The 23,499-nt window shown below is 45.9% G+C and overlaps 1 protein-coding gene across 1 annotated transcript in view; it reads right to left on the bottom strand.

The window, feature by feature from the left end:
• The window catches only part of LOC307086928 (ryanodine receptor 3), a gene marked incomplete at both ends in the record, with an annotated part of 129,502 nt that overhangs the window by 62,658 nt on the left and 43,345 nt on the right, over nt 1-23,499 (bottom strand). The window contains 19 exon segments of the mRNA XM_079752274.1: nt 314-474; nt 1,408-1,413; nt 1,416-1,619; nt 2,227-2,435; nt 2,888-3,062; nt 3,886-4,088; nt 4,833-4,980; nt 6,177-6,336; nt 6,688-6,771; nt 7,361-7,464; nt 9,828-9,932; nt 10,192-10,408; nt 14,771-14,963; nt 15,600-15,841; nt 16,396-16,529; nt 18,233-18,351; nt 19,415-19,510; nt 21,821-21,956; nt 23,330-23,499. The exon segment at nt 23,330-23,499 is cut by the window's right edge and continues 11 nt beyond it. Coding sequence (XP_079608400.1) covers nt 314-474; nt 1,408-1,413; nt 1,416-1,619; nt 2,227-2,435; nt 2,888-3,062; nt 3,886-4,088; nt 4,833-4,980; nt 6,177-6,336; nt 6,688-6,771; nt 7,361-7,464; nt 9,828-9,932; nt 10,192-10,408; nt 14,771-14,963; nt 15,600-15,841; nt 16,396-16,529; nt 18,233-18,351; nt 19,415-19,510; nt 21,821-21,956; nt 23,330-23,499 — 2,866 coding nt within the window.

Here is a 23,499-nt window from a genome sequence, read left to right as displayed (position 1 = left end):
GGTTATAGAAAAGACGACAATAACAAACTAAAATTTTGAGAACTCGAGCTGTCCTCTGTGTGCATGGCGATGCATTTCATACACGCTCCAACCCGGAGAGACTCAGCAAAGGTTGGCCGGTTTAAACTTGTAATGGAAACGTATAGCAGCGCGGTTTGGCCCGGGCGGCTAAAGGTGTGAATGGAAGAAGACCAAAGGTGCGAAGAACAACATCAACAAGAGAGCTACAATGTTTGTCTCTTCTAAGTCTTCTCTCATGTTGACATTGAGGAGAGGTCATTTGATTCCCTTTCCGCTCCAAAGATGGACTCACGTCTCGTGGACCCGCCCACGCTCGTCGCCCAGGGTTACCGTCACCGTGCGGTTCTTGCTGAGGTTGTAGTTGTTGCTGAAGTAATGGTAGTCTGGGGTCACCCAGCCCACCCACACGCCCGCAGGCTCCTGACCGGCGAACACCCGGACCGAGTGGTAGTACTGGAGGAGACACAGGCACACACACACACACACACGCACACACACACACACACACAGGCACACACACACACACACACACAGGCACACACACACACACACAGGCACACACACACACACACGCACACGCACACACACACACACACACACATGCACAAACAGGCACACACACAAGCACAAACGCACCACACAAACGCACACACGCAAGCATTCCCGTGCACACACACAAACACACACACACATACACACACACACTCACAAATACATCAACACACACACACAAACTCACACACTCACACATAAACACACACACACAAACACACACACAGTATAACGTCAGAAGGGAGGCAGGAGATAAAAACACATTAAATGATGAATTGAACGCAGGACTTAATACCGTGGTGATGCTGCTGTAGTCCACTCGTCTGGCTTCGTCCCCGTGCTTCACAGCCCTCAGTGGGTATCTATGGAAACGCAGAAAAAACACAGTCATCAGGACCAAGGATCAGGGCTGGAGCGTCACACTGTTCTCCGGGCTGCGGATTGATACAATCAGTGAGTTGTTAGATCTATTTTGAATATCTGTCTGCTGCACAACGTAAAGGACAGGGGAGACAGACAAGTGGGTGGGTAGAAAGAACACAGAGGAGGCACTGTAGCATAGGACCACAGGTGGGAATCGAACATCGGTCGGTGCACACACAATCGCATACGTTGTCTTTTGCGTTTGCGGGTGTGTGTATGTGCATGAGTGTGTGCGTGTGTGTATGTATGTGTGTGTGTGCATGTGTGTACATGAGTGTGTGTGTGTGATGTCGTGTGTGTTTGCATGTGTGTGTTTTTGTGTGCGTGTGTGTGTGTGTGTGTGTGTGTGTGTGTGTGTGTGTGTGTGTGTGTGTGTGCCTGTGAGTGTGTGAGTGTGTGTGTGTGTTCCACGGCAGTCCAGACCTGTGCTTGACTTTGAGGGTCTCCTCCTCGTGGACGCCGTTCATGTCAGCCACGGCGCTGGTCTTGAAGAGGGAGTGCAGCTCCACGGGCATGCTGAGCCGGCAGAACACCATGTCGGCGTTGCTGTTCTGGGTGCCGAAGGTCTTGTGGGTCACCTTCAGACACGGGGGGCTGTCGACCGTGCCATCGATCCTTGTGACCTGCCCCAGGGAAAACCCCCAGATACAGACGTTGTTGCTTCTTTTAGTTGGACTACAAACCCTGAACCCTGTTTAACGTGTTGGTCCTTAACGCTAGGGTCCTTAAACCCCCAAATAACTTATAAAGTTGTATTTCGATGTTAGAGAACAATTACATTATGTACAAACGTGTTAATAATGCAATGACACGAGAAGGCAAGTCGAGTCATTGACATCCATTCCTTTTCTTTTTTTTTTTCTCAGATTTACTAGCACTCAAACAATGTTACAAGTTACACTTAACAGGTGGCATAGAGTGCCCCCTAAGGCATGGAAATAACAATGACTACTGTTGACTATCCATTGCATCCATAACAATTTCTGTGTTCAATTTTACTCAAATGCATACGATTGTTGAACGGTGGGAATGCTCCGTAAAATACAAGATGGCTGCTACTTTCGGCTAAAACGCTTTTCCACCATCTCTTATGGAACCCGATAAGTCAGTTTTTTCTAAAACCTTTACGACAACTGCCCAGATCCCTTTTTCTTAATTGTTAGGCCAAAGTTGTCCCTCTCAAATCAACAGTTCACCCCCTCTTTAACACGGGGCCGGGCCCCGACTCACCATGAGGTGATTGTGGTCCTTGGGCACGTTGACGAAGGTGGGCAGGCGCTTGCTGAACCACATGGTCACCTCCCTGTTCATGTTGACAGCGAAGGGTTCAAATCCCTCCTGGAGGCCACACATGGTGTAGTACCTGAAGGAGCTGGCCTCCTTGCCCAGGTTGATGCGCCCCACTTGGGCCAGACCCAGGCTGCACACGGGGATGAATCCTGGGGGTGAGCCCGAGACCGGGGGAGGAGAGAACAGTCAGATAGATACTTGGGAGCTGAGATGAATAAGACACACATACAGACTCACACACACGCCCAGACACTCACGCACATACACATAGCAGGGGGCTTCGAAATCAATCCTTTGCCTTTTGTGGAAATAGCCAATTTGCGAGCACCACATTAAATAAGGGTGATTTGGTAATGGGGGGCCACTTATGTTTCACTAATTTCCCCCAGCGGGTGTTTCTAGGTTACAACCTCAGCAGGCCTGTCAGCACGCTGGCTAAGATCCTCTCCGGTTAAGATGTGAAAACCACAAGTGCTGGACTGCCCTCATTCACACGCTCAGACTCAATGACCCACGCAAGAGCCTTGACCTCACATCTGTCCGCTGTGGGACCTCCAGACAGAAACACACGCACACGCGCACACACACACGCCCTGCCTACCGTCTTCGGTCTCAAAGTCGGCGAAGCAGAGCTCGGAGCCCTTGTTGGTGATGAGGATCTCGCCGTTGAGGGTGAAGATCATGGACTTGTCCTCCATGTTGATCATGCAGCCCACCACGTCGCCAGCCCGCCAGGAGCGGCCGAAGAAGCGGCTGCCCATGTTCAAGCGGTGGCCCTGGGCGCACACACACAGGGAAACACGTACTGCTTACACTACATTATAACTGAGTCAGGGCGCTTTCATCCGAAGCGACTCACAAGTGAGGCGGAGGACAATCTGAGAATAGAATCAATAGAATCAAAATAGGAGCAACTACAGAAAAAGGAAGGAGAATAATGTAAGGGCTGCACAAGCTTGTTTCTGAGAGAGTCAAATGGACAGTTCAATTTAATTAAATTCTATTTGAAAAGCCCTTAATCACTGGTTAGTCACAAAAGGGCATATATGTATGACACCCCCTGACCCTAGCCCTTGAGAATAAATCTTGTGAAGATACGCAGAGTGGGGGATCCCTCCTTCAAGGGATGATCAAGATGGCAATGGGTGCCATAATTGACGTACATACATACATACATACAGGCAAAACATTTAAGGAGAGTCCAGGCATTCAGATGTAGTAACATTCAGAGTGCACAACATTAAACCCAGAGTGCGTAAGAGGGGCATGGCAGAGAAACAGATTCCTAATCTATGTTTGTTGGGATGTACCGGCGATAACTTGTGGGCCAGCCGGCATTTGCCACGTGAAATCAGGAGACCACCGCTCCGCGCTCACGAAGCAGAGCGCTGAAGGTCTCCATCGTGCCTTCACGCAGCTTAATGAGCCGCCTAATTCCTTCTTCAATCAAAATCTAATTTTAATTAGGGAGGGTTTAAAATATCACCGGTGCGCTGTCATAAATTGTGCGGCACCACAACCAGATGCATCAAAACCAAGAATCGCTATGGTAACGATGACCAACGACTGGGGAAGAGGGGGAGGGCGCGTTGCTCTCACCCGGTATCCGTCGAACACAAAGGCCAGCTCGTCGGTGCCGAGCTCCAGGTCGGGCTTGCAGTCGGGCCGCGCCCAGCCCACCCGCATGTCTCCGCCCGTCACCGCCTCAAACTCAAAGTACCACTTGCCGGTGCGCACGGCGTAGGTGCGCTCCACCCGGAAGAAGCGGATTTTGTCGATGGTCAGCCGCTCCACCGCGTGCCCTGCTTGGGGGGTGGGGGGATACGGGTCAGGAAAACAACACCAGTGGAGAGCTGATCTAGCCCCTCTGTTCCTTCACCCGACCGCCTTGGGCTTGAGTTTGACTTGGCTAACTGCCGTATAGTTAGCCTCATAGCATAATTGCCTAAGTCATATTTTAAGGTTCATCTTGTATTTTGCGTCAATTTCCCAAAGTCGAATAGATGACTTAGGCAGATAGTGATTTTGGTATGTAAAAGCACTCTGATTGGTTTAGGATATAGCCAATGAAGCAGAGTGAATCAGCAGCCTTAGGAGAGTAGAGTGAGGTAACATATCACAATTTTGCTAAAATGTGACTTAGGCAATTGTGCTATGAACAATATAGAGTCATTACTGATTAGCTACTTAGCAATTTTTTCTTCAAGGCTAGGATTCACAGGCTGACATTTAAGAGGATAGAGGTGGGTGAGGGATCCCACCCAGGTATCCCAGCCTTAATCCAGAGCCTGGCGTTAGAACAAGCCTTGACATTATTTCTAAAAACAAAAAGGCAATTTAAGGAAATGGATGGAGAGAACATGAGAGCTCTGCAATCAGTGATAAGTGGGCAGTATGTGGACTTGGCAATTACAGCATGCATCTGCACAATGAGTATTAGTGTCAAAACGTACTTTGATTTTCACCTCAGTGGAAAGCGCTATTTGCTTTGTCAGCATCGTAAATACTACGGAAATCTCAGAGTACATTTAGACCGTAAAACATACCTCCTTCCTGGTCGGAGGGCTCGATGTTGTAGCCGTAGCCAATCAGAGTGCGAATAGCTTCTCGCAGGCTGTCCCGATTGGACTTCTTGGTGCGCTCGTCCAACAGGGCGTAGGGCACCAGGCGGGGGTTGCGTTTGCTCTTCACGTCCTGCGTCGAAAGACGACAAGAGTACACAGTCAATTTACCACCACGTTCACACTTCGTTCCAACACCGTACACAAGCTAATTGTTGGCTCGGAAAGGGGCCAGCTCACCAACACCCACCTGTTCGCTGAACCACTAGGCTGACAAAGCCTGTGATTGAGCTGCTAATTGTCTGTGGGTTGCGATTACTGCTCCTCTTAATACATTGTCTTTCGCCCGTGACCTTTAGCTGAGGCAGGGCTGGCAGGGCGCGCTTTATATATGGACACGGCCCCGTTATGAAATATTTAACGGCTTGTTGCCCTTTATTGCAAAGACATGCCGTGCCAGAGTGGGGGGAACCGGCCGACATGCAGCGGAGAAATGTCAGCGCCACGTATGAGTCCTCGCTCCGAGCACTACTGCTTTTTCAGTGCATGGGATGTAAATCTATTATTATATTTAAAAAATAACAATATTGGTATATTGTTATAAAACTGAAATTGCACAAACGTTAAGTAAGAAATCTCTTGAAGCTAGAGGTTATGCTTTTTCATCGCCTTTTCATTTTCTCCTCATTAAAGGGAAATTCAAGATTTTCTCCCAAAAAAAACAAGCTTGAAAGGAGCGCTCTATATGATTCTGCAGTGCTGTCCTATGGTTGTTAATAAGATGAGTTTATTATACATTTAAATAGGGATATATATTTCTTAAACATCCTGCAGGCCTAGGCTAACCATTAAGCCAAGGAAGAGCACACTTACCGTTTGCTATCTAATATATAAAAAAAAATATTTTGGGTGCATTTTAGTTTTGGTGTATGAGTCCAATTTCAATTATACCTCAGCGTATGAAATACTTGCATTGTAGGACATAGACAAAAAGCTAATCTCTTAACAGTCAGTCAGTACGTTTTCTATTGGTCCTGCAGCTTGAAGTGTGAAGTGCGAAATTGCTGGAGCTCTTGCCAAACAAACAACAAAGTCGATTCAGATTCATTGTCCACTAGTGGACCAACTTGTTGTGTAGTTACCAATCATTAGTTAATCCCTATTGAACCCGGGTAGATGCAGTCTCTACATCATTATGACACCTAGCCCCACTGCTGAGCCTATGCAGAAACCAAGGGAATGGGGCATATCTGCTGATGAAATCAACACTGCTTAAGTGGACTTGTTTCCCTCTCAGAGACAGAAATCGTCGTTGGGTTTGCTCCCTACCTGCTGGATACCGTAGGTCCATCCCTGCTTGATGCGGTCCTTGGCCCACACGTTGTGGGCGTTTTCGGCCAGCTTGTCCACCAGAAGCTCTTGTCCCGGGCTCAGCTTAATGTCAGACAGGTCCAGAGGGGTGGGCTTGTAGCCGTTGGACATCATATAGCTGAAGGGCACAGGTTGTTTATGTAGTTAGTGTGTTGTGCACATGGGTTAATCCTACCAAGACCATTTTGATACAATTTCTAAAACAATTTAAGATAGTACTCCTCAGGATGAGCTTTTTGGTAACTTTTGAGTCTTTCGTAGGGAGCATTTAACTATGGTTCTGTTTGTAAAACCTACAGTGTGCAACGTTTTAACGCATGGTCTCATGTAACCAATATTTATGAAATTTTGTAGACTAAACAATGAATCGCTATTTATCGTTCGATTAAACGACATGCAGTGGTCACCAAGGCAACGCTGCAGGGCAGCCTTCAGGATGAAGAGGTTCGATCAGGGAGGGGACCCTTACTTCTTGGGAAGTTTGATCTTCTTCAGGCTGTCCTCAGCACCGGGGCGGACCAGGACCACATGGCACCCTAGCGCCAGCAGGGTCCTGTTGGGGGGGGGGGGGGGGTACATGTGTATCAGGATACGACTCACGGTAACTCTGATCCAAAACACAATTACTCGTCCAGTGTGTACGCTTTGGTGTGGCAGCTGGCCTTTCTCTGGGTCACACCGGCTCAAATGGTCTGCATGATTCATCCTGCAGGTCTGGGAGGTGAATTGTTCCCAGAGTGTGGGAGCATTCTCTGCCAATGCTTTCACACTCAACAGCCTACCATCCCTACCCCAGTTCAAAAAGCACCTCAAAACGTCCCCCCCCCCCCTTTTCCCCCTCCCCTTTTTGTTGTTGATAATATGAAAGGCGCTATATCAATTGAAGTTATTATTGTTAAAGCAGTGCTTTGGCAGAAGACGAAGGCTACAGTGCAGGGCTTGAGGAAGCAATAGCGAGACAGGGTGGGTAGCCGTTCCTTCTTTCTGTTTCCTCTCAATCTGAATCATTCCACGGCTTTCCAATAGACAGGAATCAAACAAGATGCATCTTTATTGGCTGTCACTTGTTTGGCCGTATTTTAACACCAAGTCTGCAAACTCTTTCATCGTAAATATCAAGCCGATCGCGAGCCCTGACATACTTGAGTGTTTCCGACGACATCTGGAGGTTGTAGTTCTTCTCGGTGTCAGGCAGCTTCGAGAAATCCACCAGGCACGGGTGCTGACGCTTGTTATCCTCCCTGATCTGAGCGGGGAGGGGGAGAGAGAGAGAGAGAGAGAGAGAGAGAGAGAGAGAGAGAGAGAGAGAGAGAGAGAGAGAGAGAGATAGGGGGAGAGAGAGAGGGAGAGATAGAGAGAGAGAGAGAGAGAGAGAGAGAGAGAGAGAGAGAGAGGGAGAGATAGGGAGAGAGAGAGAGAGAGGGAGAGATAGGGAGAGGGAGAGAGAGAGAGAGGGAGAGATAGGGGGAGAGAGAGAGAGAGGGAGAGATAGGGAGACAGAGAGAGAGGGAGAGTGGAGAGAGGGAGAGAACGGGAGAGAGAGAGAGAGATAGGGAGAGGGAGAGAGAGATAGAGAGAGAGGGAGAGGGAGAGAGAGAGAATGAGAGAGAGGGAGAGAACGAGAGAGAGAGCGGGAGAGATAGGGAGAGGGAGAGAGGGAGCGAAAAGACAAACATCCACATGAGCCATCTCTATTTCACCACATTGCCTGCAGTGATGCTTTCAAAGCAAATCTAAAATAATACTTTATCTCTATAGGAAAGTAATACAAATGAAAGCAACACAGAAGACATATATAGACATATAAGGCATATATATATATATATATACACAAACAGCGACTCACGCAGCTCAAAGTCAAGGTTAGGATAGTGAACACACAGGAGGGTGAGGAGAGAGAAAGAGGACAGCGGGGGGGAGGGGGGCAAGAGATGTAGGCTTTAAGGACAAGGTTCTACTTGCTTGTGGTGAGAGGACGAGTCTAGGTTAGAGGACATTATGAAAGCACAAGGCGAACGGAGGAGCATGATTTCTTGGCGAGGAGGAGGGGAGAGAGGTGTGTGTGTATGAGTGTGTGTGTGTGTGTGTGTGTGTGCATGTGTGTGTGTGTGTGTGTGTGTGTGTGTGTGTGTGTGTGTGTGTGTGTGTGTGTGTGTGTGTGTGTGTGTGTGTGTGTGTGTGACTGGAATAGTGAGTATAAGGAGCGTCATTCCTGTGTTGGGATTAACTCTCAAATCACCCCTTTGGCTGTGCCCTTCATAAGAGGGGGCAAGTGTGTTAAAACCAAGAAAACATGCAGGACGGTGTATGGGAATGTAGTTTTTGTGTTTTTTGTGGGTTTATTTTCCAATAAACACAAGCCAGCTCTTTTGTAAATAGTACAAGAACCTCAAGGGTTCTGTTACGTAAAGAAATCTCCTGTGGTGTTTTGGGCCTGAGCTGAAAAAGGAAAAGGCTGAGCCTGAATTTAATCTGAACTACACAGTGTTTACTTTACGATTTACTGTATTTATCATGTTTGTCATTTCCCTTTGTTACGGTGACAAATGCATTTCGTCACCATAACAGACAACTACTCCAGCAGGGTAGTATTTCTGCATCTAGAAGCGGCATCTTCTCTGACCCTCTACCAAATCTCAGCGTCCCGGTGACGCCTGGACAGCCTAATGTAAATGGGGCGCGAGAAATGATGTGGGAGCAGAATTGTGTTTTAATGAAGAAGTGAGTCAGAGCCTAGCTTATAAAACGGCGTGTCTTCACACCAAATCAATGAGGGGAGCTGGAAAAGGTATGCACCCAAATTAAATATCTGTCTGAAAAGGAAAAACATACAATGCAATGTTTATCTGTATTATAGACATAAGAGCTGTGCCTCATATTGTTACTTTTATTGTAATCTGCACATTAGTCTAAATAGGTCCCTTTGGCTTTCGTTTGCCAAAATCAAACAAACCAAGAGTCTCTGAAGTCTTTTGCAAGAAATCCCCTTTATAAACAGAGGTTTCCGTATCGATTTTTGGAATGATTTCAAAATAAAAGTATCAACTGAAGTCCTTGTTTGATTCTTGTTGTATGCCCGGGGAACTATTTACGGTAATGAAAGTTATCCTCTTGGTTTGTTTCCACAATGTAAAGCCAAAACCTACTACTTTGCAGATTCTGTGGAACAATATGTTTGAATTCAGAATTCATGATTCTAAGACACAGACTCTAGAGTCTGTTGCCTAAACACAGTATGCTACGCAGAATATATTATAGATGGCACGAAAAGCACAAAACATCACATAGAATGGAAGGATATGTTCACTTACCCTCTTTTATTTGGTTTGAATCGCAAATTATAAGAGAGAAAGCAAGATGACGTACATTTTCTTACGATTGTTAGGTTAATTTCATCTCTTATCTCATATTGAACGAATTATTTATACAATTTATTTTATATTAAACATTTTTATATTTATGTCCTAGAAACATGAGGAAATTATTGGTTTTTGCATTATTTATTTTGATCAGATTGACGGGACATTATCAAGTTATATGTTATATGTAAGAAGTGAAGAGGGGGGGAAAAGAAAAAGGAATTGCAACAAAGCAAAAGGTACTTCTTACCTTGCCATAGGACCAGCCTAACTCTATTTTATTCATTCCCCAGAGCTCGTGAATGTTCTCCGCCAACTTATCTCGAACCTTTTCGAGATGGGGAAGCATGATAATCTAAAAGATAAAGAAAAAGTTTGAACGCATAAAATATCAAACAAAAATTCACAATTCACAACAATGCAGTAAACTGCGCTCCATTTCCCAACCAATCCACAGCAAAGGATTAAAATTGATTTACTGTTTGTGATTCTAGTAAAATCCTGTTCCCCTGTGCTTGAATCCCATTTGCTCTGCTGAAATCCCGTTCAATCTGCATAACTCCCATCCACTGTGTTGAAATACCGTTTACTCTGCTGAAATCCCGTTCTCTCACCTGGCTGGTTTCCACCGGCGTGGGGATGAAGGAGGCCTGGGACAGGAACTGGGCGGTTCCCAGCAGGTCTCGCACGCCCTCTGCGTCTCGCTTGTACTCCTTCACTGGCTCCACCTTCATCTTCTCCTTGGGCAGCAGGGCTTCGAAGCAGGCCGCGTAACTGGACGGCGGCAGGAACTTAAACTCGCCGTGGCGACCACCCAACAGGAAGCGTACCCTACATGGGCGTCAGAGGCGAGAGAGTGGAGCGTTATTGGGATTATTGCTCACACTTCATTGAAATGTGACTATTTACTCTGGGCTCCCGCAGAAACATTCAGCTTGGTAATATAATCCATTTATTTCGTCATACATAATTTATAGGTGGCATAAATATGTAGGAATGGAGCATTAAACATTTAGATTGAAAAAACACTAACACATATACTTCATTTGATGTTTTGAACCAGTACTGGATAGCGGCTTACCACTCTTCTAAATACATTGGCCTGGAAATGCGTCTGAAGTTTTTATCCATACCAGACGAGATAGTTGTCTGAACAGATGTTAAACTGATGGAACATTTTACAATGGTCGTACATCTAACAGTGTTTCAGAAGCAATTTATTTGTATTTATTTATGTATTTATTTATGTATTCATTTATTTATTTGTGTATTCATTTATTTATTAATTTACGAAATTTACGAATTTATGAATTTACAAATTTATGAATTTACAAATTTATGAATTTAAGAATGTAGTCATTGAAGAATTTATGTTTTTATGTATCTTTGCGTTTATGGATTTGTGGGTTCATTCATTTGTTTATTTATATATATTCATTATTAAATTTGAATGTATTATTTTGTATAATAAAACATAATATACAATTTACTATATCAATCATCAGATGATTTTATCCATTCATTCATTATGTAGTTGGTGAGGGTTAGGCCTCTAGGCGCCTAAAGCTAGGCTGCAGACATCTTGGATCTATACTACTCGTATCGCCCTGGTGGGGATCTGAGACCGCCTCGACTGACTCTGACTCAGCAAGACCACGGGCTACATCCTGAGATGGATGAAAAGAGTAGTGGCATCCCCAAGACGTTTCCCGGAGTGTCCGGGGCACACCAGGGAACCACACCGGCAGCCCGCGGTCCGGGGCACACTTCAGCATACACTACTTTGTATGCTTGTCCTATTCTGTGGCCTCTCTGTGCAGAGATTACTTTTATCTGCTAACATTTTTTACCCTTTATTATAATAAACTATTTTATTCTTTTAACTTCGTTTATTCTGAGATGCGTTGTCAGTACAATTCAGAAGTTCAGAATTTCCACCACAGTTGTGTCATAAAAGCTCTTCAGATTTGTGCATTCTTAGGTTGAAAACAAGCAACTTTTTGCTTGTTCTTTCTCTTTCCTCCAGTGGCTCTTTACTAACGTTTCCCTTGATTCCTTAAACCCAAACACATCGAGCTCGACCTTCTCCCCACAACCCGCTCCTCAGAGGAGCTGAAATGGTTTTGGGGTGAGGGGGGTCATTAAAGACCCTGGCGCCTGCGGACATTAATACTGTCACATTTTCATTGGGGTCAACAGAGGTCAATGAAACACTGCCTCAGTCGGTCTCCGAAGTCGTTTCACAGTATTTCTGGCCTCTTAACAGCAGGTTGGTAAATCTAGTATATCTCCGTGGTCAAAGTGATTTTCATAACTCGTATTTCTACCCAGACTTGGCACTAGATGACTAAGGCCTAACATACCGAGACAGAACATAGCGACTCGGTGGAATTAGGGCTAGTACAAAATAACAACTCCTGTTAGCACATGTAGCATATAGACTATACTATATGCTATATTGTATGGTGACCAGATTTCTGAAATGAAATACAGGGACATTTGTGCTTTATTAACTAAATATCTGATGTTATTGTCTCAGAAAAAGGGGACATATTCACATTTTGCCTATTAAATATAGAACTATAGTGGAAGATTTGGCATTACAGGCCCAATGGTTTACTAGCATGTTTAAGCTTTTGTAAAACAGCCCAAAACCAGTAGCTCCTCCAATAGAAAGTCATTCTATATTGCCTGGATAGCCTAATATTTATGATCGCTCATGTCTGATATGGTATTGTGTCGACCCCAATAAAGCAAGGTTGCGTTACAGCCAACCATATAGACACAAGAAATTGTGTCTATATGGTAGGCCCTCCCCTCCTCCAGTTGAATGGAATTAACATTATTGAGCTAGCTTGAACCTTTTGTCCTTTCAAAATCTATTCATATATATAAAAAAATGCATATTCTTTAAAACTGGTTTATTTCCGGGGAAAACTCACGCTTGGGACAGGCCACCAGAAAGCAGGGAGGCCGGGTCATCCTAGCATACCGTGAGCTGCTGTTAGCAAGCCGGCAAAAAAATATAACTGAGATTGAAGAGCAGTCCTCCGTTTCTCCTCCGGTACCCAGCCCGAAGCCTTTGAAATGTGCTCCACAGTATTCCCCAACTTTTTTTTTTAAGGTTGTGTTGTCAGAGATTGCCGAGATGAGACATGATATAAGGGGTCAGCCAAAGTTGTCGTGTTGTCGAGGTTTCTAAACTACATCAGCATAATCAAGTATGCCACTGCCAAATGTCTCTCCTCTTAAACTGTTTGTGGATTCACAACAGCCATTTGATAATGGAAGAACAGGCAGTTCCTGTACACGATGCAGCCTGAGTTCATGCTGTTTTCTCAGCTCTGTTCTTTCCTCTTGACATTGAAGTGAGTTTCTACAATGATAACACTTCAACCAGAGCTAACTGCATACCTCACACGTTGTGATATATTCAGACACAGTACGCTTACCTCTTTGTTTGTCGATTCAAAAAGCTCAGGGTTCTTCGAAACCTTTCCTGAATACACTCTCTTGTAGAATGTGATGATATTATGCAAGTACAGAGGCGCTTTGCTAGAAGCAGAGAATCCGATTTAATTCAAGTCCTAATTCTCGTGTGACCCAGCAAAGTCAGCTTGTTAGAGCTATTACGGTAGAACAACTATAATTCGGACCGTGAATATGGGCTGATTCTAATTTTAAATATTCAATTTGAGTCTCTGCAGGCCCATCAAGTGAACAAATGACTCATATCTTTTTCCCATTTCATTATAAACTCTCTAAGTGATAGTGTCTTCCTCATCCACAAGGAACAGAATCTCTTCTTACAACTCAATATAATATTGATAACAAGGGGGACAGAATCGGACAGAAATGCAAGCTAATGCTAATCAGGCCAACAGAGATAGTTCTTTTTGAACGCTTGGGAAGGCATCGCCCTGACGGCAGCTCCACATTTCTCGCATTAATGCAAATATTTCAAACCGACCGATAAAATATCTTAAAATTATTTAAAAAAATGATCCTCAAAAAGAAAAACAACAATACACATGATCAATTCATATTCATATTATTTCTAATTTTATCCAACTACCTAACTAACACAAGGTGTTGTTTAGAGCATCTGACAGGAAAATATGAAATCATGCATCGTAGCAGAAAACGTAAGGTGTTAGGATGGATATCAACAGAGGACAATGACGCAGTGTTCAAAATGGATAAGATATGGATATATATAATATATGAGTTTGTCCTCTGGGGACTGCAAATACACACCATTGAATATAAAAATAGTTATGCGTTTAACATTTTCTGTAATTAATTAAGTCGAATATGGTGGAGTGCTAGAGTTCACTGTTAGCTATAAGCCGCCAGGTGTCTGTGTCCCTGGAAAAAAAACGGATAGCTTTAGAAAGGTCCTTTTGCCCTGAGAACAGAGTCAATCATGGAATCGTTGAAAAGCTGCTGGAGCATGACATTTTGTTTCAAAGTCCTGTCAATCATAATATATGTCGTTCCCACAGCAACAGAGAGAGAGAAAAAAAAGGACGCCACGCCAGCCCTTTTCACCTATCTAAGTTTGCAGGACCCCGTGGATTAATGCATTAGAACTAGGATAAATGTGGATTAAATAAAATTCATGCCGTTTCTGAGAGGCGTGTGTGCCAAGGGCCAGAGTCAAGCCTTGTATATATCCACTCACGATAGGAGGAAGCCTCCAGAAGCATATTTCTCAAGTGGCCAGTCTAAACAGTGTTGATTTGAAACACACATTTACACACATTTCTTTTCAGTTTACTGCTGCTGGCCAAGTTTTCACCCACCAATTAGGAGCTTGAGCTCACCTACCAACAGACTTAATATATTACGCTAAATGGTAAAGGGTAAATGGTAAATTTACCCTTTTTTTTTTAACTTAAATTGAACTGCATTTAACTTGCGCTTTTCTAACCAGTGGCCAATCAAAGCGCTTTACAATATTGCCTAACATTCAACCATTCATGCAATCATTCACACACCGACAGCAGAGGTAACCACACAAGGCGTCAGCGAGCTCGGGCGGGAGCAGTCCGGGTGAGTTGTCTTGCTCAGGGACACCTCAACACTCGGGGATCGCACTAGCAACTTTCCAGTTACCAGCCAACCCAAGCTCAACCTCCTGAGGCGCTAAAGTCTACGGACGACAGCGCACAGACTCGGACTCGGACTCACTTGACGCCGGCCGAGAAGCTGACCACTGGGAAGAAGAGGCCGTCGGTGTTGAAGTTCTCGAACATGCCCTGGACGGGCTGCCCGTTGATGCGGTAGGAGACGCTGGGCGCCGCCAGGTCAAGGCAGCAGCTCACCACGTCCTCCGTGGTCAGCACGTGTTGGTTCAGGGACGCCACGGCCCGCTGGACGCGACCTGTCAGCGGGTTGGGGAGGGGGGGTGGGGCAGGACGCCATGATGGTGAGTGCCATGTTGTGGTTGTTGTTGTTGTTGTTGTTGTTGTGTGGCGAGCGTTGCCCTCCAGAACACAGCGCCGCTACAACAGCGCTGACATTGACCGAGTCATCGCTCGCCACTCTATGATCTGCCCAGTCGATCCATCTGTCTTCTCTCTCTCTCTCTCTCTCTCTCTCTGTCTCTCTCTCCCAATGTCTCCCTCCCTCTCTCTCTACCGATAACTCTCTCTCGATGTCTCTATCTTCCTCTCTGGCACCTCACTCAATGTCTCTCTCGCCCTACCGATTCTCCCTTTCGATTTCTCTCTCTTTCGCCCTCTCTCTCTCTCTCGCTCCCTCACACTTTCTCTCTCTCTCTCTCTCTCTCTCTCTCTCTCTCTCTCTCTCTCTCTTTCTCTCTCTCTCTCTCTCTCTCTCTCTCTCTCTCTCTCCTCCCCCCCTCTCTCTCTATCGCTCTCAGACACGGGTAATACAAAATGTACCTACTCAACAAGGTCCAGTACACAATATAATCCATACACACACAAACACACACACACACACAATCAAACACATGCAGGGACACAAGCACACGCGTGTGCGGGCGTACACTGACCTGACCAGAGGTGGAGGCCATCGAAGCCGTAGGAGTAGAGGTCGTCCCCCACCCCGTTGCCCCCCCAGCCCTCCCCTGCTCCAGGGTAGGGGGCGTAGCCCTTGGTGTTGGCCCAGCCCACCCTGAGGTGGGAGGGCTCGCTGGTTACGAAGTGGTCCACCTGGTCTATCATCAGCTCATAGTACCACTTCTTGTACTGCGCCGATCCCTCGCTCACCCCCAGGAAGATGTTCGGTCGCATGCTGGGACCAGAAGAATACGTCATTTACAGCTCAGGTTTACCAGATGATAGAGCGCTGTTTCTCCCCTGTGGCCACTCACAGCGCTTTACAATCACTGCCTCGCATTCACCCATTCATGCACACGTTCACACAACAACAGCGGTGTCAGCCGCACAAGGCGCCAACTGGTAGGTCTTATGTTGCAGATCAGTCTGGACTTGATAGGCTCTCAAGACAAAGACAAATTCGGGAAAAGTTCAAATATTAGAAGTAGAATCACTTCTAATAGTTCTAACACTTCTAAAAGTGAACCAGGTATTCACACTGCAGGTTTCGCTGCCTCTTTTTTCGCGTCTTTGCATTGACTTTGTGTGTATATTCGCGCCGCACCGTAAGTTTTGGTGTGACTGCAGCCCTCCAACCCGCTCTACCTCCTGAGCCCCCTCGTTCTAGTGGTCTGGGTTACCGGCTCCCTTCCCAAAGGCACCGAGTGGTCGGATTTCCGAAATCCCACCGAAGTTGTCTCCCTCTAAGCTGCTATCATCACATGTATCTGAACTCAACGGCTGTCCTACCTCTGGACGTCGTTCACCAGTCTGGTCTGGAGGAGCAGGTCTCTCTTGGGCAGCAGGTGATCACAGATGAGGTTCTGGTTGGTGCGGACCGCCACCCCGTTGCACACGCACAGGGAGCACAGCACGTCCAGGATCTGGTGGCAGGGGGATGGGGGGGGGGGGAGGCATTGCACGAGCCGTTCAACAGAAACAACAGATACAGACAGACAGAAGGGCAGAGAGGAGCCGTAATCGTTTCCAAAGTCTTCCTGTTTCCTCCATGCTTTATCGTCCTCCCCCGTTTAAACACGCAGACACATATCCTATCTTTAGCCTCATAGCATAATTGCCTAAGTCATATATTTATTTAAGGTTCATCTTGTATTTAGTCAAATAGATGACTCAGGCAAATAGTAATTATGGAATGTAAAAAGCACTCTGATTGGCTTAGGATATAGCCAATGAGGCACAGTAAATCAGCAGCGTTAGGAGACTAGATTTAGTTTAGAAATCACAATTTGGCCAAAATATGACTTTGGCAATTATACTATGAGGCTAGGGATATGTAGGAAGAGACGGTTGTATTTAAATAGTATGGATGACTATTGCTAGTTTGTCCCGAGTTCGGAGAGCCTGCGATGTGACGAAGCATCAGACCAGGGCTTTTTCTTACCACCAGTCGGTCAGTTAAGCCATCTAAGAGGAAACATTCTGATTCATGTCCCTCTCTGCACCCAATCTCATTCCAATCGTAAACAGATTGGCTCTCAAAGGAAACACACTTTGCATCACCCCCCCCCCCCCCCCCCCCCCCCCCCACCCCCATCCCTTGCCCCCAAGGAAAGACACTACAAGGATGGATGTCGCTGAGCGGGTAAAAAAATAAATAAAGCGTAATGTACTAGCAACTGCAGCGGCAGCGAGAGACAAAGTTGTGACAAACATCCCCAGAGGGGACGGACAGGAAAATGAATAAGTATTGTGCAGAATGAGTTCCACGCTGCGGTGCCAGCGAGGACCTAATGGCAACATGCCACCTGGAGGGGAGGCCGTGGAACAAGGGAGAGAGCAACACATTTGCCACGCCACTCATGTCGCCGCTCTCCGTCTTCGTGTGCGTTCACGGAGCGACTCACGCCTGAAGAAAGCGTCTCAGAGATTGGGGCCGCCACCCTCTGTATCTCTCTTTATGCTACTTTGGCGTAATGCAATGCAGAGAATTATTGTTTAAGCACGTTTTTTTTTGATGCAAGACGTGTGTTTTCACACGAAAGCAGGCCCACACCACCTGATTGGTCTGTGAATTGATGTAGAAAATATAGTTTGCCCATGTTCAGTATCCTTCTTTGGCGTGGTTGTATAGGTATTATATATCGTTAGCCTTATAACATAATTGCCAGAGTCATATTTTAAGGTTCATCTTGTATATAGCGTCAAAAAGATGAATTAGGCAGATGGTTGGCAGAGAGGAGCCGTAACCCGTTTCCAAAGTCTTCCCGTTTCCTCCATGCTTTATCGTCCTCCCCCATTTAAACTCGCAGACACATATCCTATCTTTAGCCTCATAGCATAATTGCCTAAGTCATATTTTAAGGTTCATCTTGTATTTAGTCAAATAGATGACTCAGGCAAATAGTAATTATGGAATGTAAAAAGCACTCTGATTGGCTTAGGATACAGCCAATGAGGCACAGTTAATCAGCAGCATTAGGAGAGTAGAGGTAGGTTAGATACCACAATTTGGCCAAAATATGACTTGGGTAATCATGATAGGCAATTATGCTATGAGGCTAACAATACAACATTTATAGCCTACTGTATATGTTGATATAATATACGCGCTGGCCTGTGAGCAGACCTTGTGGTTGCGGCCATGCTTGTAGAGCAGGGAGATGATGGACTTGATGTGTGTTCTCTGGATGATGTTCAATGCTTCGGGGCTCTCGATCAAGATGCAGTGCAGGACCTCCAGGATGCCTGGCCATGTGCGAGAGGGAGCAGAGAGAGAAAACATGAATTAGAAAGATCCACACGCAGGGTATATAGCAGAACATCAGAGGCACTGCTCAAATATGCCATCCTTCTGAATACCTCGATACGCCGATATAAGGCGAAGGGGAAGCCTCTGGCATGATAGGGTTAGAATATTCAAACTGTATTACTATTGGCTATAGTAACACATGCACCAACCTGGTGCAATATGTAGGGAGTAAAACATTAGCCAAGGCTGATTTCCAAGTACAATATTTGATCAAATAGCGGGCCACCATGTAGCGGTTTATTCCCCTTATACTACAGTTACCAACAATTATTAGATGTGCGTTTATTTAATCTTAAACGTTCATGGTTTTTGGTCAACTTATTCCACAGAAGTATAATTACTCCTTCGCAGAGCTATGAGTATTTTGTCTTGGCCTCGACGAGGAAGTATCCATTCAATAGTTGTTTTTAATATTGGATTTGTAGCACATTGATTAATCACTGCCTAATGGCAGAGGTGTCTCGTTATTGAAAAACAAATACAAACCACATTATTGAACAATCAGGATCAAGTGATCAACAATGTTGTTGTATAACAGCATTGTAGAATGTGACATTGTGAGGACTCTCACCCAGATTTGAGCTTTCCTGCCTTCAGAATTTAGATATTAATCTAAAGTCTGTTGGCAGACAAAAGCAAATCTGGGAGAACAGGGCATCTAACTGTGTTTCGACCAATCATGTTGCATGAAGTGGGGATCTGTAAGCACATTATTAGTGAACGAAAAAACGGCCAGCAGGAGGAAGCTGTAAAAAAAAGTGTCTGTAAAGGTTTCAAATCAATGTATCGACTGGGCCCTCTAAAAATACATGTATTCCCCTTCTGCAAGATTCTTCCACTCACACCAATGAGTTTTCTTCGGTGGAATAACTCTGTTACAAAACAGGAAACAAGCCGTAAACCCACCCCACAGCAGTTTCCAGGCCCTGTGTCCCCCCCCCCGCAGAAGCTCTGCTCTCACACAGCAGATGACTGCTCCGTACGCGGGGACGTGCTTACCTGAGGAAGACTCCAGTCGCTCCAGCTTGCTGACCAGCCAGTCCAGGTTGTTGGAGAACTGGGTACAGTTGTTCCTGTTGCCTCTGATCAACGCCGCTGCAGGCACAACCAGCACCCAAGAGAGAGGGAACCAGCACCCACGGGAGAGGAAATCGGTGGAGGATCAGAGGAGTCAGCACAAAAAGAGGATGACAGAGGGACAGGTTTGTGTCATTACATATCGGGGAGGGGGGGATATGATATAAGGGTTGAGCTTCTCAGAGTATTATCAGCCTAACTCATGCACTCAATGCAATGTCAGCCAAAGGCAGACTCACACCTTAAAGTATGCACACACTGTCAAGGAACAAGGCCTGAGGTGACATCCTCATACATATTAATTAAAAGGACGGCTAAGATAGAGGTGAGGGGATGAAAGAAGGAGAGGATGCACACACACCCATGCGTGTAGTGAACAGAAATGCGCACACACACAAATACACACTGTGTGGGTCTGTGTCCGTGTGTCTACACCTTTAAACACACTGTATCTCCATCTGTATCACACTCACACACAAGAGCAAACACAAACACCGAAACACAGAACCTTACACCCACACAGAAAGACAGACACACACACACCTATAAACACTATATCCCTCTCACACACACACACAACACCCACACACCTATACACTCACGCTCTCACACGCACACACACAGACACACACACACACAGGCATGCACACACACACACACTCACCTAAACAAATACCTTAAGAAATAAGAACACACACAGACACACACACACATTTTCCCACATACCCACACATACACACTTACTAACACACACATCAAGCCACACCTACATATATCCTAGCCAACCCAGACAGGGTCACTCAACACCCAAAAGGAAGATGGGATGAGGAGAGGGGGAGGGGGATGGGGAGGGGGGGAGGCTGTCTCCAGATCCACTTAACACTGCGCTGCAGCAGGTGGGAGGAGGAGGAGGAGGAGGAGGAGGAGGGACTGGGAGGAGAGCCGGAACGTGGCTTGAACACTAATACCAGCTAGGAGATGATCCAGTGTGAAGGACAGGGGGGCATGGGGGGGGGGGGGGGGGGGAGCACAGTCTCTTATATTGGAAACGGGGAGAAAAACAACAGAAGCAATGATGGGATTTCAAGAAAAGAGAAAGCTCCCGGGAAACACAGAATGCACAATCTATATTTGACTGAGCAGTGGAAAATAAATGGAAAGGTGCAGCTAGGACGGCGGTGGATAGGGGAAGGCTGGGTGGCTAACAACAGGGGTCTACTCCATCATCCCTTAAATATGGTTTCTAAGGCTATCTGCCAATCAGCCACAGTCATTGTCAGTGGGTAGTCAGTATGTGTGGGCTTTTATGTATGTGTGTGTGTGTGTGTGTTATATTTGTGTTCAGAATTTCTGGGAATGCCAGATCTGTCAATGACCTAAATGTCATGTCATCTCTTTTATCCATCACCACTCAAAACACCTTGTTATGTTAATATCTCTCTCTCTCTCTCTCTCTCTCTCTCTCTCTCTCTCTCTCTCTCTCTCTCTCTCTTTCTCTCTCTTTTTCTATGAGTCAGAGTGCCTAACTGCAGCATTGAGTTTCTAAGTGTATATTGCGCATCCCCAGGAGTTGGGAGCCAATTTTTTTGTGCATATTTACAGGGACTCTTTGTCCCCGTGAATCCAAGACTTTGAAGAAGGATTAAGAGGGAAAGTGGGTTGAAAAATAACCAGGTCAGAATGGAGCCTGGCTGGCTAGGTTTATCACTGACATGGTGCTAACGGAGCTAGGCGATACATCCTGTAGGCTCCTGGGGCTGTCCCCTTGTAGGGGTGGCTACTGGTGGGCTGTGCAGCCCATCAGCCCCTAGGAGCTTACCCTAACCCTGACCCTAGGAGCTAAAATCTAACATTAACCCTAACCCTAGGAGCCAACCCTAACTCTAACCCTAAGAGCTAACCCTAACCCTAGGAGCTTACGTGGCCTTGCATGGTTGACACCGTCGTCTGTCCCTGAATATGTATTGGTTGAAAGTCGCTTTGGACAAAAGCGTCTGCTGAATGACCTCAATGTAAATGTAAATGTATATCATCTCATAGCATAATTGCCGCCATATTTAGCGCTAAAAATGCCTACTCAGGCAGATAGTGATTATGGAATGTAAAAAACACTCTGATTGGCTTAGGATACAGCCAATGAGGCACAGTGAATCAGCAGCATCAGCAGAGTAGAGTTAGGTTAGATATCATCAATTTGGCCAAAATATGACTTAAGTAATTATGCTTTGAGGCTAAAGAAATGTGAATCTCATGGGGACACTTTGACTGCGTCGAGAGCCGACAGCTCGCGGTAAAACAGTGAGTGAAGGTTCGGAGGGCCCGGCTCACCCAGTAGCTCGTACAGCAGGTTCAGGATGTCCTTCCAGGCCGCGCCCGCCTCGGACCCCGCGCACTCCCCAAAGTGGGCCGCGCTGTTGTACACGTTGAGGCGGTCGATGCAGTTGGACACCAGCGTCAGCATGCCCTGATGAACAAAGGCCGTCAGCAGACACCCGTGGAGATAAACACTGAACACTAGAGGGGTACATGAACCAATCGATCCCTCACATTCCCCCCCATCACGGACATTCTTCCTTAAAATCTTTGTATCACTTAAACATGGAAGTACGGATTCCTGGAGAATATAGATTTGTTGAGGGATGACGACATTAGGTATTGATTTACACCTTGTGGATATTTCCCACATCTGGCATTCATGAGATGGGGCCAAAATACATGACCCCGTGCCAGCCTAGAATGAAGACAGTGTTGCGTTTCTTAATCTCTAAGCCTACAACGTTTAATAGATGGACTATATATCCATGTTCCAGCCCCGCTGATGACTACCCCAGGGCCAATCGGTGATGCCATAACCCGGTGCACCGTAGTACAAGTCTGATTTATCGAATGGAGCAATACCTACAGTGATCCGTGCTGAGAGGAGCTCTGAGGAGAAGAGGTGGAAATTGCAGTTGATTTATAACACCACCAAAGCTCCTGAGTCAGCGCTAACCACACTGATGAATTAGCCAATGAAATCTACCATGAGACACGGAGGGCGGGATCAACTGGGGTATCTGCGTCGCCCATTGGTCCATAGGTTTGGGTGAAAAATGAATTATAAAATATTAAATTGGCATCATCTGCAAAGGAGTGCTATGATGCATGTTAATGTGCTTTATGTAAAGTGTACATGCCACAGATTCTGTATTCACCACAGCCTATATGACGGACATTCGTAGCTTGAGGGCAGCAACAGCCGACAACGTTGTCTGGGTCACAAGTTGAAGCGTTCAACTAGTTTCTCCTCATCACCGATGAGTGTTTTCAAATGATTTGAATCGCAAATGATGCAGGTGGCTCCTGTGTTCTTTTTCGTGTGTGTGTGTGTGATGCGTGATGTGCATGTGTCATCATTGCTGAGTCACACACGTGAAGTTCCGGTCAAAGCCACCTAGCCTACGGCGTGTGGCTTACAGCTGACTGTAATGAAAGCTGGCACTAAAACATTCAGCTGGCTACTAAGCCAACAGCAGCATCCAACTGCAATATCTTGCGTTTGACCTGATGTTGTCGACAAAATCATCGCTATAAAAACCCCACATTGCAATAAAAGAAGAAGAAAATTGGAACCGGATCACCGACTAGCCTGATTTCACTGCCAAATACACATTGTTAATTTAAAACCCCAAAGATTTTGGTGTTGATTACTCTTGACACCCTTTCGATTCCAAGTAAGCTGTATTTCCATATCCAATATCTTTTTATTGTCCCTTTGTTGAAGGACATTCCACAAAGGAGCTTTATTTTTGCATATTGCAGGTAGAGCTCTTTTCCCGCCCCGGTATAAAAACTCACTTCCTGTTTGAAGAGGTTCTGGCGGTTCTTGAGTGAGCGCAGCTTGATCTGCTTCTCCTCGTGCTCCAGCTCGGCGTCGGGCAGCTGGAAGTAGGTGATGAGGTCGTTGAGCGTCTGCAGCACCTCCTCGATGGGCAGCGCCACCAGCGCGCGGTTCTTGGCGCCCAGAC

This window comes from Pollachius pollachius, assembly GCF_949987615.1.
Source record: "Pollachius pollachius genome assembly, chromosome: 15".
In the NCBI taxonomy this organism is placed as follows: domain Eukaryota; kingdom Metazoa; phylum Chordata; class Actinopteri; order Gadiformes; family Gadidae; genus Pollachius; species Pollachius pollachius.
The sequence above is the reverse complement of the archived record's forward strand: the minus strand, read 5'-3'. Positions and strand labels throughout refer to the sequence as shown.